The sequence below is a fragment of the Choristoneura fumiferana genome, chromosome 6 (genome assembly GCF_025370935.1).
Source record: "Choristoneura fumiferana chromosome 6, NRCan_CFum_1, whole genome shotgun sequence".
NCBI classification, from domain to species: domain Eukaryota; kingdom Metazoa; phylum Arthropoda; class Insecta; order Lepidoptera; family Tortricidae; genus Choristoneura; species Choristoneura fumiferana.
This window is the reverse complement of record NC_133477.1, coordinates 5,330,648-5,345,019: the sequence shown is the minus strand read 5'-3', so window position 1 is coordinate 5,345,019 and position 14,372 is coordinate 5,330,648. Positions and strand designations below refer to the sequence as shown.

At 38.4% G+C, this 14,372-nt stretch overlaps 1 protein-coding gene across 1 annotated transcript; it reads left to right on the top strand.

The window, feature by feature from the left end:
* Positions 1-277: 277 nt before the first annotated feature.
* Positions 278-13,941, top strand: LOC141428899 (uncharacterized). Its single transcript, XM_074088951.1, has 6 exons — positions 278-614; positions 1,193-1,293; positions 11,859-12,006; positions 12,864-12,981; positions 13,606-13,692; positions 13,779-13,941. Exons 1-6 carry the CDS (start codon positions 542-544, stop codon positions 13,876-13,878), a joined length of 627 nt encoding a protein of 208 aa, XP_073945052.1. The 5' UTR covers positions 278-541; the 3' UTR covers positions 13,879-13,941.
* The last annotated feature ends 431 nt before the right edge of the window (positions 13,942-14,372 follow it).

Genomic DNA, 14,372 nt, shown 5'->3' with positions numbered 1-14,372 from the left:
ATTCGTATGAAGTGTTACATTATTGTGGCAAGGGGCCTTTGATTTAATGTTTTTGGTAAAAAAAAAAAAAAACACTAAATCATGGAAATATTACTATATATATTTTTTTTTTCCAATTTTATAATTTGTAGTATATTGCATTTTTAGCACATAGTGGGTGGCTTCACAGACTATTAAGAGATAAGGCTTACACTTATTGCTAAAAAGCAGGAAACACAGCTAATAGATGGCGTAACTGAATCCTTCAACTGTCAAATTCATTTAACTTGACCGAACCGACAGACCGACATGCATTGCATGCAAGACCTACCTTACATAACCTAACCGTGAACACCGGTTTATTGTTGTGACTATTATTTTTAAATTACCTATACTGTAAAAGTAATAAAATTCGAAATAGATACTTTTGCACATGGGAACACAAGGGAATGGATAAGTAGATAAGATAAGACTAAATTGTAGGACACGCCACGAATATATCTAAGCTCGAACCGTTTGTCAAGTAAACATTGTTTACCGTTAGTTTATTTAATTTCTAAACATGAAAAGAGGAGCTCTGATCGTTATCGAAGGACTAGACAGGACAGGAAAGTCTACACAGTGCCATACACTAGGTAAGTTTAAAATATATGTAGAAGATACCCGCGATGTCGTCAGAGCACTCATTGTCTCGATGAAGAGTAGATTTCCACTAAAAGACGTCAATGAAGAGAGTACAGACATTAATATCATACTGCCATGCAGTCAATCAGAGAATCTGAACCTGTAAATATTGATAGCACAGCAGCATAAAGGCGCTTCACCCAAATGCCTGACCCTACCAGGGTTTCCTGTACTTATCTCTAACTTAGTAGTCAGAGTCCACCTATAAATAGTTTGTCTTATTTAATTTAATTACAGTTTTATGATCTCTCACAGCAATCTTCATTAAGAACAAATTTTTCAGTAAAATATGAATTTTTAACCTATAACACATCCTGAGGACTATAGTAGTCCCTAAAGTTTTATGTGCCGCCATGTTATCTGCGAGAAAATAAATTTATACAGGTTAAATTAGGTGAAACAATTCCCGAAGTCGTAAACCTAGGAATTCTCAGCTTATTTTGAAGCATGTTTCTCGTAAAAGTTAGGACTGATGAGGTTAAATTTTTTTTTATGAGTACTTACTAATGTGCCTTTTAATATTATGCAGTTGACAGCCTGTTGAAGAAACAAATTAGAGCAGAGTACACAAACTTCCCAAATCGACATACAGAAATTGGAAAAGTTATTAATAATTATCTTTTGTCTAAGGTATTGTCTTATTATTCTTTTTTTTACTTTAATTTTAAGTACTTATAATAGATTGTACAACAAAAGCATAAAACAAGCCATTTTACCCGAGGCATTCATATAGCCACCCGAGCTAGTTAGTTTTATTGTTTTTTTTTGTGGCTTTCATCCTTGCTTTTTTAGCAAGATATATTTTGCCAATGTTGATGTGGAGACATTATACGCATGAGGAGACTGTTTGGTTTATATAATTTTGATTTCGGGGAGGAGCAGACAGGAAACCTAAAACAAATAACATATAGTTATGGATGGTACACTGACAATTACAAGACAAAACAATTTTTTTTTTAATGGAGGGGAATTGCAGACAGTTAAGCATGCTAACATAAAAGGATAAAGTGAAGAGGAAGTATGAAATGTATAATGTTAAGCATGCTGCAGTTGCTACAATTTAATGTTGTGGCACTGTATAAATTTTATCAATATTTTTAAAAGAGGAGAATCTAGTATAAAAAGAGGGTGCAGAACATCAAAAAAATTCAAATGATTTATTTAGTAAATAGGCCGCAATGGGCATTTTTACATGTCATTTTTTAAACTACCAGCGCTTTCGGAAAGACCATCATTGTCAAGAAGAAATCGCCGCAAGAAACTTGGCAGAAAGTAATTTTTTCATAATAATATAATTACAAATAAAATACTTAAAAACTATATTATACAACTAGCTTTTACCCGCAGCTTCGCTCGCGTGAACCAAAAACAGTTCAAAGAAGCAAGCAATTAACCTGTCCTCTCCCAGAGGCACAAATTTGTGCCCAAATTCCTTTGATCCTGTTATCCTGGGAGATGACAGATTAAGCAAGCACGCAAGCAAGCACGCAAGCAAGCACGCAGGCAAGCACGCAAGCAAGCATGCAAGCAAACATCTAAGCAAGCAATCAAGCAAGCATGCAAGTGAGCATGTAAGCAAGCATGCAAGTGAGCATGCAAGCAAGCATGCAAGCAGGCATGTAAGCAAGCATGCAAGCAAGCATGTAAGCAAGCATGCAAACAAAAAATCAGGCAAGCATAGTTTCAAATGTGAAAAAAAGAGTGCAAGCAAGCATGCATTTAAGCATGCATTTAGGGCTGTATTCAAGCATGCAAGCAAGCATGCAATCAAGCATCTAAGCAAGCTTGCAAGCAAGCATTCAAGCAAGCACGCAAGTGAGCATGTAAGCAAGCATGCAAGCAAGCATATAGGCAAACATGCAAGCCAGAATGCAAGCAAGCATGCAAGTAAGCATCTAAGCAAACTTGCAAGCAAGCATATAGGCATACATGCATGCAAGTATGCAAACAACAAATCAAGCAAGCATAGTCTCAAATGTACAAAAAATAGTGCAAGCAAGCATGCATTCAAGGCTGTATTCAAGCTGCATTCAAGGCTCTATTCAAGCATGCACGCAAGCATGCAAGTGAGCATTTAAGCAAGCATGCATGCAAGCAGGCATGTAAGCAAGCATGCAAGCAAGCATGCAAACCAAAAATCAGGCAAGCATGGTCTCAAATGTGAAAAAAATAGTGCAAGCAAGCATGCATTCAAGCATGCAATCAAGCATCTAAGCAAGCTTGCAAGCAAGCATTCAAGCAAGCATGCAAGTGAGCACGTAAGCAAGCATGCAAGCAAGCATATAGGCAAACATGCTAGCCAAAATGCAAACAACAGATCAAGCAAGCATACTCCCAAAGTTGCAAGCAAGCATGCAAGCCAGAATGCAAGCAAGCATGCAATCAAAAGATCAAGCAAGCATACTCCCATCCCAAAGGTGCAAGCAATAATGTAAGCAAAGCAAGCATGCAAGTTATTTAGTTTAAATATTGATCACTTCGCTCGTACAAAATTCCTGTGGGAACTCCTGAAAGTTATCGTGGTTTTCATTGACGTTGCATTAAAAAAAAATACAAAAAAGAATAATAATAAAAATACAGGGATGTATGGGGTCCCTTAGTTACAATACTAAACACTAACTATATCTAAACTATATCTACGTTCAGTGGAAGTGTAGAATGCTTCCACCGTCATAAATTTTAAAATAATAATAACAATAATTGAGTTCTGAAATATACAAGTCAAGTAACCATTAAGCTTTTGGATTCCGAAGGCAAGTTCACGTCTGCCGCCCCCAAAGTTAGCTCACACGCACTCACATGGTATTGCTTCCGTTCCCATAAGCTCTATGGGATGGGATGGCTCTTTGGCAATGCATCATACAGGGAATAAGTATGTTTACCACAATTGAAAAAAATGTGATCCAGGGTACCCTCATCAAGACCACATTCGCAAAGGGAGTTATCCCGTACTCTAATTTTTGATGAAAACACTGTAGTGCAGACATGACCTAGACGGAGTCGACAAATAGTAGAAGTGACCCATTTACTAGCAGAGCGGAAGTGATAAAAACAAGGTTTACGTGGTTAATGGTTGAATGTTCCCGTAGTGTCGGCCTTTCTGGTGTCTGGAGAGGTTCCACATGTTCTGCCAGGAGACCCTTAAATCAGTTCGAGCGGACATCATTAGGTCTGATGGTAAGATAAGTCTTATAATCCTGACAACCAATTGTGATGGCCTCTATTGCCCACATATCCTCTCTTTCATTTCCCACTATGCCACAATGGCCCGGAATCCATGCAAGAGTAATTTCTAGTCCTTTTTTTTCACATTGGTTTAGAGCCTCTTTGATTTTCAAAATTATTGGGAGTTTAGTTTTCACTTTAAAATGGTTTCTTACTATTGTTTGTAGACAGCTTCTAGTATCAGAAAAAAATAAGATTTTAGGAATGCTGTGTAATTCCGAGGCTATTAAAGCCTCCAATCCAATATTGCGATGGATTCTCCAGTGGAAACAGATGACTGGGCTGGGCCTCTTTAAGTCAAAGCAATTTGGTATTTGGGAATCCATACTGCTGAACCTCGTCAATCTTGCTCAGCAGAATAGGATGGGAAATTGACAATAATCAACCAGTGGAACAGGCAGGGTTTCGACCCAACTATTCCACCAATGACCATATCCACACTATTGAACAACCTAATAGAAAAATATAAAGAATATTATTCAAAGGCATTCAACAGTATTTCACACACATGGTAAATACATTAATATTATAAAAAATGTGTACACTAAAAGTGTGAGCAGAATAAAACTAGAAAGGAATGGAAAAGAGTTTCCAATAGAAAAAGGCGTAAAGCAGGGAGACCCGCTCTCGCCAAAACTGTTCATTGCAGTCCTTCAAGATATTTTCCAAGGTATAAAATGGATGAACAAGGATCTGTGGATACTTAACAGTCGACTAACACACCTAAGATTTGCGGACGATATTGCTCTTTTTAGTGAAACTGCCACAGAATTAGAAAAAAATGCTTCAAAACCTCACTGATGAAAGCCAAAAAGTAGGATTAAAAATGAATACTGACAAAACTAAAATAATGACCAATAGTATCCAAAGTCCAATTAACATAGACGGAAAGACGATAGAATATGTCAATGAATATACACCTTGGAAAATTAATACAATTTGACATCAACAGAAACGAAAATGAAGTAGACAGAAGGATTAATACGACTTGGAAAAAGTATTAGGCACAGAAAGAAGTCTTAAAAGGAAACTATAGTCTGAGGCTAAAGATAATAATGGATTTATGTATTTTGCCCTGCTTAACATATGCTAGCCAGACTTGAACATTCGCAAACAAGGTTAAAAACAAAATACTCTCATGCCAACATGCTATGGAAAGAAGTATCCTGAAACTGAAAAGAATCGATACAACGCCAGCATAAATAAAAAAAAACGCCGTTAAAAAAGACAACCAAAAAGTAAATAATAATTATGCACTACCTAGCTGTTGCCCGCGACTTCATCTGCGAAGAATTCGTTTATCCCAATCCCGCGGGGAGTAGGTAGGTAAGGTATGCTGATTTCCCGCAAAATGAGCCTAAGTTAATTTAGTATAAGTACCTAGTAATATTTTTTTTACCTAAGCGTCGTCGGTGTCGGGGGACCGCTAAGGTTAACAGGAAAGTAAAGTAAATAAATTTTAGGTCCCAAATATGTTTGAAAGTAAATACCCATTATGCGTCTAATATTCCTACCGCCGCGAACAAAAGAGCTGATGATCTTGAAACGGCTGAACCGATTTTGATAAAACATGTCTAAGATCCATCGCTGGAAAACCTGCTTTCAAATAATAAAAAAACCCGCATTCAAATCGGTCCACCCGTTTAAGAGCTACGGTGCCACAGACAGACACACATAGCGGTCAATCTTATAAGACCCCTCTTTTTGCGTCGGGGGTTAAAAATACGAAAAACTGACATACGCAGGAAAACAAAATTAACAGACGCATTGCAACATGCCTTGAAACTGAAGTGGAAGTGAGCAGGTCATGTAGCTTACCAGGATAATAGATGGACATTACAAACAACGGAGTGGCTTGGTCCTGCTGGAAAAAGACAAAGAGGATGGCAAAAGGAAAGATGGGTTGATGAAATTGTAAAAACAGCTGGAAATAACTGGATGAGCACTGCTCAAAACGAACAAAAGTGGAAAGAGATGGAGGAGGCTTTTACCCAATAGGGGCCATAACAGTAAACTACTTATCACTTAAAATTTTATATATAAACTTATTGTACTGTATGGATACATTTTTATTAAATATGTTGTTGGCCGCTGGACTATCCTTGTCAATAGCGAAAATACAAACTGAAACATAGATGCACGGAAAAACCATACCCGTAAAACCTACTACCCCTACCCTACCTACGGGATGACCGTAAAAGTAACAAAAAAATTTGGAATTGAAATAAAAAATACAAAAAGATTCCAAAAAACCAATCTTAATTCTTGTCAATGCCAAAATCAAGGATAACTTTGGGAGAATATAACAAAGACTCACTGGCATGTACGGATTCCTCCCCTCACTACACCAAATTTCTACCCTCCTTTTCCTTATCCAACTTTTTTATGATCTAACCGGGGGTAGGAAATAAAACCGACACATTCGTTCATCTCTGCGGCGCGTTGGGTCGAGCTCCTGCTCCCTTCGACGTTTTCTCCGCAAATTAAGATACGAATCCTACATAAAACACCCTGGGGTGGAAGAATCAAAGAAGAAAAGCGAGCGTCAACAAGATCAAGCACGCGAGGGGGAGTAAATTCGACCCAGGTTAGACCCCTTCAACTTCCTTCTACTTCGCCTACCCACTCATAATCGGCCTCAAATATGGGGTTCATGTAGGTGGTATACCTATAGCGGGGACGAAAGGTTTTTTTAATTTGGAATACGACACAATGTATCTTGGCGTTTCCTTATGTGTCCAATATGTGTTTTCAGACACTTCCAGGGAGAGAGCCGCTAGTCGGGGTATAAGAGGATGGTTGGATACGGAACATGCTCTAAAAAGGAAACGATCTGCTAAGTACTGTCTACAGAGGGAGACAGGAGGATCCAAGCATTCCACTTGCATGGCATTTTTGGGTGAGGATTTCATTGCTCCCAGAGCAATACGTAGACACTTAGCTTGTATCAGGTCCAATTTTTTAAGTGCATTTTTATTGCAGGGTTCCACCACCAGTGAACCATAGTCGATCTGGCTACGGATTATTGCATTATATAAAAGTTTTTGGCAGTATGGGTGAGCGCCTCACCAGACTCCAGAAAGAGCCCGGAGAACATTAATGCCCTTTTCCCATTTTCCGGCTATGTGCTCCAAATGGGGTACACCAGTCATTTTGGAATCCAGAAAAACACCAAGGAATTTAACAGAGTCGTTGCAGGGAATAACTTCATGCTCATAATTAATATCTATGTTCGGGATGGATCTGTTACGCAAGAAAGTTACAGTACAGCTTTTGGATGGTGACAAAGATAGCCCACCATGTTCATCTAGCCAGACCTTTAGATATCTGAGTGCCTCATTTAATTTTGAAGAAGCCCCATCAAACGACTGTGTAACGGTGTATAACGCTAAATCATCTGCATATTGGAGTATATTACAGAAGGGGGAGACAGATTGTTCAATATCATACGTATATAAATTATAAAGGAGGGGGGAGAGTACTGAGCCTTGGGGGAGTCCCTGCCATATGGTAAGAGGAGTGTAGAAGCTATTGCCAGTTTGGATTTTAATTATTCCTTTAATTATTCCCATAACTTGCAGATAAAATGTACTATCCTCACAGGAATACTCAGCTGAAGCATTTTTGCTTTGAGCATAGGAAGAAGGATATTGTCGTAACGTAGGCAGCAGAGACATCCAAGAAGCACCCTACAACGGCTACAACATGGTTTTTTGGAGAGGGCTACTCTAATGTCCGAAGTCAGTATGCTTAGTTTGTCTATGGTATTTTCCCCTTACGGAATCCAAATTGGGTGTTGGCGAGTAAATTTTTTTTTTTCTACAAACCACTCCAGCCTATTTTAACTAAATGTTCCAATATTTTACCGATTGTCGCGGAAAGGGCAATTGGGCGATTGGAGTTTGTTTCTTGTGGGTTTTTACATGATTTGAGGATTGGGATTACAATTTGGGTCTTCCATGCCTCGGGGATTTCACACAATTTGTGTCTACAAAAAACAGATTTAATAGATTTAGGAGGTGGTGTTTTGCAAAGCGGCTTAGTTTACGGATGAAGATATACGGTATGCCGTCTTCTCCTGGTGAACTGTTACGGAGGCCGTCAAGTTCCAACTCAAGTTCATAGAATGTGAAGGGGCTGTCGAGAGGGCCTAGCCCGGTAGAGGGAGGAGATGGGTCTATGCAGGGATCCTCAGGAACTGATGGAAGGGCTAATTTGTCTGCGAACTCTGCCAACCAGGAAGGGGGATTATGGGGGGATGGACGATCGGGATCGAAGGAGTCTCTGAATTTTTAAATATTTTTCCATACCAGCGATAGGGGCGTTCTTGGATTGAGACTTTCGCAAAATCCCTTCCATCCTTTCTGCTTCGCTTTTTTAGGAGACGTTTAGTGTGAGCAGAGATTTTTTGGAATTCAATAAAATCTTCAGAAAGACCGGAATCATTGTATTTACGTTGGGCGTTCTTTCTTTCTTTTATCGCCGCCGTGCATTCCGCATCCCACCAAGAAGGGGAAGGGATCTTACTACTATCTTTTTTTTTCTTTGGGATGAATTTATCTGCAGCTTCTATCAGAACGGATTGGAAGTGGTTGTAGAGTCCAAGGGGGTTTTACAGGTTGGAGTCGAGCTCTTTTAGCCTTTTTTATACATAAAAAGACAAGTTTGGCCAATCTGCTTTATCCAATCTGTATTTAAGGAGGGTTTGGGGGGCGGGGGAAGGCTGAACAGAGGATGGTTGGGAAATGATCACTTCCGTGTGATTGTCTCAGTACCTGGTAGGATAGAACGATAGAAGACATGAGAGGTTGGGAGAGCAAGCAGACAAATCCAGAACTGAGTTGGGATTTTGTCCGGGGTATACCCGGTGAGTGGGAGAGCCGTCGTTAATAACTGAGACATTAATGTCATCAAATAGGTCCAAGAGGAAAGCGGAAAATGCGTCTGAGTGCGAAGAACCCCTAGACGTGTTGTGACTGTTGAAATCTCTTAGAATGAGGAGAGGGGAAGGGATCGAGAACAGGATGGTGGAAAGATCGGGTATTAAATTTATAATAGGATGTGGGATAATTGGGATATAGATGGATACAAAGTTGATTCCCATGACATTAGCCGCAACTGCGTTAATTTCATGTAAATGAGGAGGGAGGGGTATTTGGGAGAAAGAGTAATCTCTTCTGATCAACAAGTTCAACAACGCACAACCAGCACGACCATCACCGCGGTCCTCCCGGAGGCATGAGAATCCCGGAATCCTGAAGCGGGACTTGAGCGGACTGACCTGAGCGGGGGGAGGGCTTGCCGATCATAGCCGGTAGACAGGGGGGTTCTTACTCTAGCTTTACGGGTGACCGTCTTACGGTATGAAGTCGAGAGGGGCGATTGGGGAGGGAAGGGAGGGGGACCAGAGGGAGGAGATTGCCAAGGAGGACTAGGGTCTGGGTCAAACATAACCTTGGCCACGTCAGCGTAAGGGAAGCGAGAGGAAGCTTCTTGATAAGAGATGCTGTGCTCTGACATTGCCAATTTGATGGATTTTTGTCTACAATATTCCGGGCAGCGTCGGTCTGTCGCGTAATGACGGCCTGAACAGAAGAGGCAAGTCACTTGCTCAGGAGCGATGTTGCATCCTTCCTTTTTGTGCACACTTGAATGAAACATCGGACATCGGAGCGGCACTGGGCCTGAATGTGGCCAAACCTCAGGTATTTTCGACATTGGATTGTTGGGAGAACGTATACTTCGACCTTCAGCGATGTATATAAAGCAAAGACTTTCTCAGGAAGTCTTTGACCTTCGAAGGTCACCACAACAGTTTGAGTTGGAACCCAGGATGGAGGACTTCCCTCATTGGTTACTTTGCGTTGGAGGCGTCGGGCTTTGAGGATTTTGCCATATCCGTCTTTAAGGTCAGTCGCGTCAACAAATTCTTCCATCGACCAGTCGACTGGTACGCCACGAATCAAACCCATACCTACGGGAAACATTGTATGTTGGGATGTGGGCTTTATATTTATGTCTGGACAAACAGGGGTTCTCTAAGATGTTATTAGCATCCACAGCGGTCATAAATTCTACCGAGACACGGTTTCTGCCTACGGACTTTATACCATCTTTTTTAATATTCTGTATGTTATCTCTGGCTAAAGCGAGGCCAACCTATAAAGGTTGAAGTGAAATGCCCGAGTTGCTACGAGTAGACTCTGCCTCTCGGGAGATGTGTACGATAAATGGGCCACTATCATAAATGCCGTATTTGCGGGAGTCTTCGTCTAAGTCAGGGTGCTTGTAAATGTTTGCTATAGATGCATTGTCGGCATCCGTTCCCTGCATCACCTTGTTCCCTTTAGGTTCAGAAGTTGCGGACGGCGATTGTTACAAGAAACTAAGGCTATGCTTTCGTGAAATATTTTGCGTGTCCATCTCAATAGAGTTCATGGAGCTACCACTGCCCGGATCCGGGGGCTCCTCGTTCCCCTCCATAACTTTGGCCCTTGGCCAACCGGACAGATGGGTTATTGAGTTAGATCAATATTATGTACTAATTAAACCACCACCAGAGTTAATTAGGAAGGAAAGTTATTTTAAAGGAAATATAACCTAAAAATTGAACAGACTCACTGCACGGCGCTTCTGTCCTCCATTGATTTATTTGATTGATTTTTAGTTTTACATAAAATAAAAATTATTAAAAAAATATAAACTTTATTTTTGTTTGTGGCTGCTGAAGGGTGCCCCTTGGAAACGTCGACAAACTATTTATCGAATTTAATTTCATCGAAAATAATTCATAGAATATTCAATACTAATATTTTCTCTTGGAGTAATTTCACTTCATCGACTATTCATTACATATTAAAACAATTATTAGAACAACAGTACAAGAATTATTATTTGTTTAAAAATACATTTCATCAACTATTCATAACACAGAACAACTAAATATCGCTGTTTATTTCTTCGACGTATTTTTATAAAACACCAGAAAATAGATTAGGTTAGAACTACGACCTCAAAAAAAATCGCTACCAGAAAAGGTGGTTACTGGTTAGGTTAGGTTAGAACTGTGACCCTAAATACTAACCCGGTACCAGAAAAATAGATAAGATTCTGTTAGAACCGCGAACCCAACAAAAATAAATCGCTGCCAGAAAAGTAGGTTAGGTTAGGTTAGAACTGCAAACCAAAAAAAAATCGCTACGTAATAAGTAGGTAAGGTTAGGTTAGAACTGCGATCCCATCAAAATTAAATCGCTACCAGTAAATTAGGTGAGGTTAGAACTACGATCCCAACAAAATAAATCGCTACCAGGAAAGTAGGTTAAGTTGGGTTAGAACTGCAACCCCAACAAAAATAAATCGCTACCAGGAAAAAAGGTTAGGTCAGGTTGGAACTGCGACCCGAACAAAAATAAATCGCTACAAAAATAAATAAATAAATAAATTCATTCAAAAAAAGGATGAAATAATAAAATATGAAATGAAGTTCTGCCAAATAAGCTATCTATTTAACAATATTTCCAGAAATTAAAAATCATTGATTTAAAAATATTTATTTTAATCATTTGAGGTAAGTAATGAATATTCGATGAAATGAAAAAGTAGGAAATGTTGTCATTTCAAGGGTAAACCGGCTGTTGATACCTGATTACCTTGATCTTAGACGAAGATTTTACTTTATGCACTAGAGCATAAAAAGTCATTTTTATGTCTCCGAGATCCAGATAAATACGAAGTTTACGAGCATGAGAAGTGAAAAAAATATTACTACCATGCGAAGGACTTAGTGAAAACAATAGATTTTTTTTATAATAATGGGATATTTTCCTTACTTTATTTTATTTATGCAATTATTATTTTGTAACTATACTCTGTACTTATCTAACCTCCAGTTCTTATGATAATTCTTTACCCACATTATACTAAACATGTTAAAAACGAACCATAGTCAGTTAATTTTAATCTTTCAGAAAGAACTGCCTGATGAAGCTATCCACCTCTTATTCTCGGCCAATCGCTGGGAAAAGATGCAAGAACTGGTCAAAAAACTAGAATCAGGAACCAGTGTTGTTGTGGACAGATATTGTTACTCTGGAGTTGCATTTTCTGCTGCAAAAGGTACTTGTTACCAGTATTAAATTAGCTGCGAGTAACAAAAAAAAAACGTGCCGGTGCCGGAATGCACTTGCACCCCCTGGTGTTAAAAAAACCTGCCAAGTGCGAGTCGGACTCGCGCACTAAGGGTTTCATACCATTATCTATACAACATTAGACATTAGCAAAAAACGGCAAAAAAACACGTTTGTTGTATGGGAGCCCCCTTTAAATATTTATTTTCAAAGTGAATATACATCTACCTGTTGCAGTTATTAATATCGAGCAAAAATGGCAAAAAAATCACGTTTGTTGTATGGGAGCCCCCCTTAAAATATCTATTTTATGTATTCTGTTTTAAGTTTTTGTTGTTATAGATAGGGGTTCATGAAATATGTACATCAGCTGTGAAAATTAAAACTGTCTAGCTATCACGGTTCATGAAATACAGCCTGGTGGATAGTGAAGTAATAATGTAATAATAGTAATAATGGTAATTAGGTCCCGTTTTTGGTCCATTTGGCTACGGAACCCTAAAGATGACACAGAATTTATTTTTACTGTGTGAATGTGTGGTTTAGCACCATTAAAACTATTTCAGTCTTAACTGGCCATTCATTAATGTTCACAATATTGGCATTTTAACTGTAAAGATATTAATGCAAATTATAATTGTTAGCTTTCTATATAACTTTTGCACTCTTAAAATAATGTGTGTGTACAGTCACCAGCATTAATATCTGCCTCAGCGGAGCGTGCAAAAATATCTGACACATCCTTCTGGCCCTAGAAATAGAGTCTTATTTGTATGAGATATTTATGCATGCTTGTTGTGTCAGATAATGGTGCTGGTGACTGTACCATGACTCCTGACGTTGCAGGTCTCGACATCAACTGGTGCAAAAGCTCTGACTCAGGTTTGCCTGAGCCAGACAAAGTTTTCTTCCTCACAATGCCCCTGGAAAGTATATTGCAGAGAAATGGATTTGGACAGGAGAGGTGCCGTATTGTTTAATTATTGTAAACTTATTCTAGCAAATAGTGATTTACTTACTTACTTGATAATTATGAACAATTGTATTAATAAAACCAGAAAAAATATTTTGCTGATGATGCCTTCATAAATAGCAACAAGATTATATGCAATTGCATATTGAGCCCATTTTCATTGGTTATTGCATATTTTACCTGAAATCTTGTGATGATTTATTCTCAATGTGTTTCGGTAGGATAGTCATTGTTTTATTGCCAGAAGCATTAAGTGCTAACATGGCACCCCAATTCAAATACCGTCCAGACCAGTTAAGTTACCTTTACCTCAGTGGATGTGGATGTGGAATGGTTTTTTTCCACTTATAAAAATATTTTGTGTTATTTATTTATTTATTTATTCAACAACATTGGTACAGCTAATATTTCATTAATATTAAGACATTATTAACTTATTATATTACTGATCCAAATAAAAGTTTAGTTTTTTAACGGCGATTTAATTTTTTGTTAAAGTTTTTGTGTATTTTGAGCTTTTTATGTTGCATATAATCCAGTCTCATAAGAGTCAGTTCATAAGACATGTATATTTTAGTTTTACTTAACATGTTTCTAATTATTGTTTCTTTTCAGGTATGAAGTTCTGACCTTACAGAAGAAGGTATCAGAGATGTACAATCAGCTGAAAGACGACCAGTGGGCTGTGTTGGATGCCAGAAGGTAAACATTTTTTTTATTTATGAAACAAATGTTTAAGATATTAAGTTAATTTCAACCATTTTTTTAAAATGTGCTTTTTGTTTTAGATCAGTAGAAGAAATTCAGTCAGAAATACTAAAAGAAACAATGGCTATAGTTAATAATGTTGGTGACAAACCAATTTGCAAAGTTTGGACAAAATGCTGACAATAATGGTTTACCCTGACCAATGATAAATGAACATCTTACTATGATTGGTTTTTTGGAGTCTTTTTGTATTTTTTTTTCAACTCCAAATTTGTTACTTTTACGGGTATCCCGTGAAACCATATCGAAAATACAAACTGAGACATGGATGCACAGAAAAACGAGAATAATAATAATAATAATAATAATGGATGACCTGAAACTGTTTGCAACAAAACACCAAGATCTGATGGTGTTACTAAAGCAGAAAGAAGCTTTCAGTGACGCCATCAGAATGGAATTTGGTGTAGATAAGTGTGCGGTCATGAATGTACAGCGAGGAAAAGTTGTAAATTCACTCAATGACCCTCAGATCTCTCTCTGAAGCTGAAACCTACAAATACCTTGGTATGTCACAGGCTTTGGGTATCGTTGACGGGGACATAAAGCAGACGGTGAATGAGCGTTTCTTTTGCCGCCTTACAAAGGTATTTAACAGTCTTTTGTCGGGTGGT

Excerpts from the sequence above, each read along its gene's own strand:
- LOC141428899 (XM_074088951.1), top strand. The coding sequence starts at position 542 with ATGAAAAGAGGAGCTCTGATCGTTATCGAAGGACTAGACAGGACAGGA. Across the intron at positions 12,007-12,863 it reads TGCATTTTCTGCTGCAAAAG|GTCTCGACATCAACTGGTGC; the intron begins GTACTTGTTACC and ends CTGACGTTGCAG. Across the intron at positions 12,982-13,605 it reads AATGGATTTGGACAGGAGAG|GTATGAAGTTCTGACCTTAC; the intron begins GTGCCGTATTGT and ends GTTTCTTTTCAG.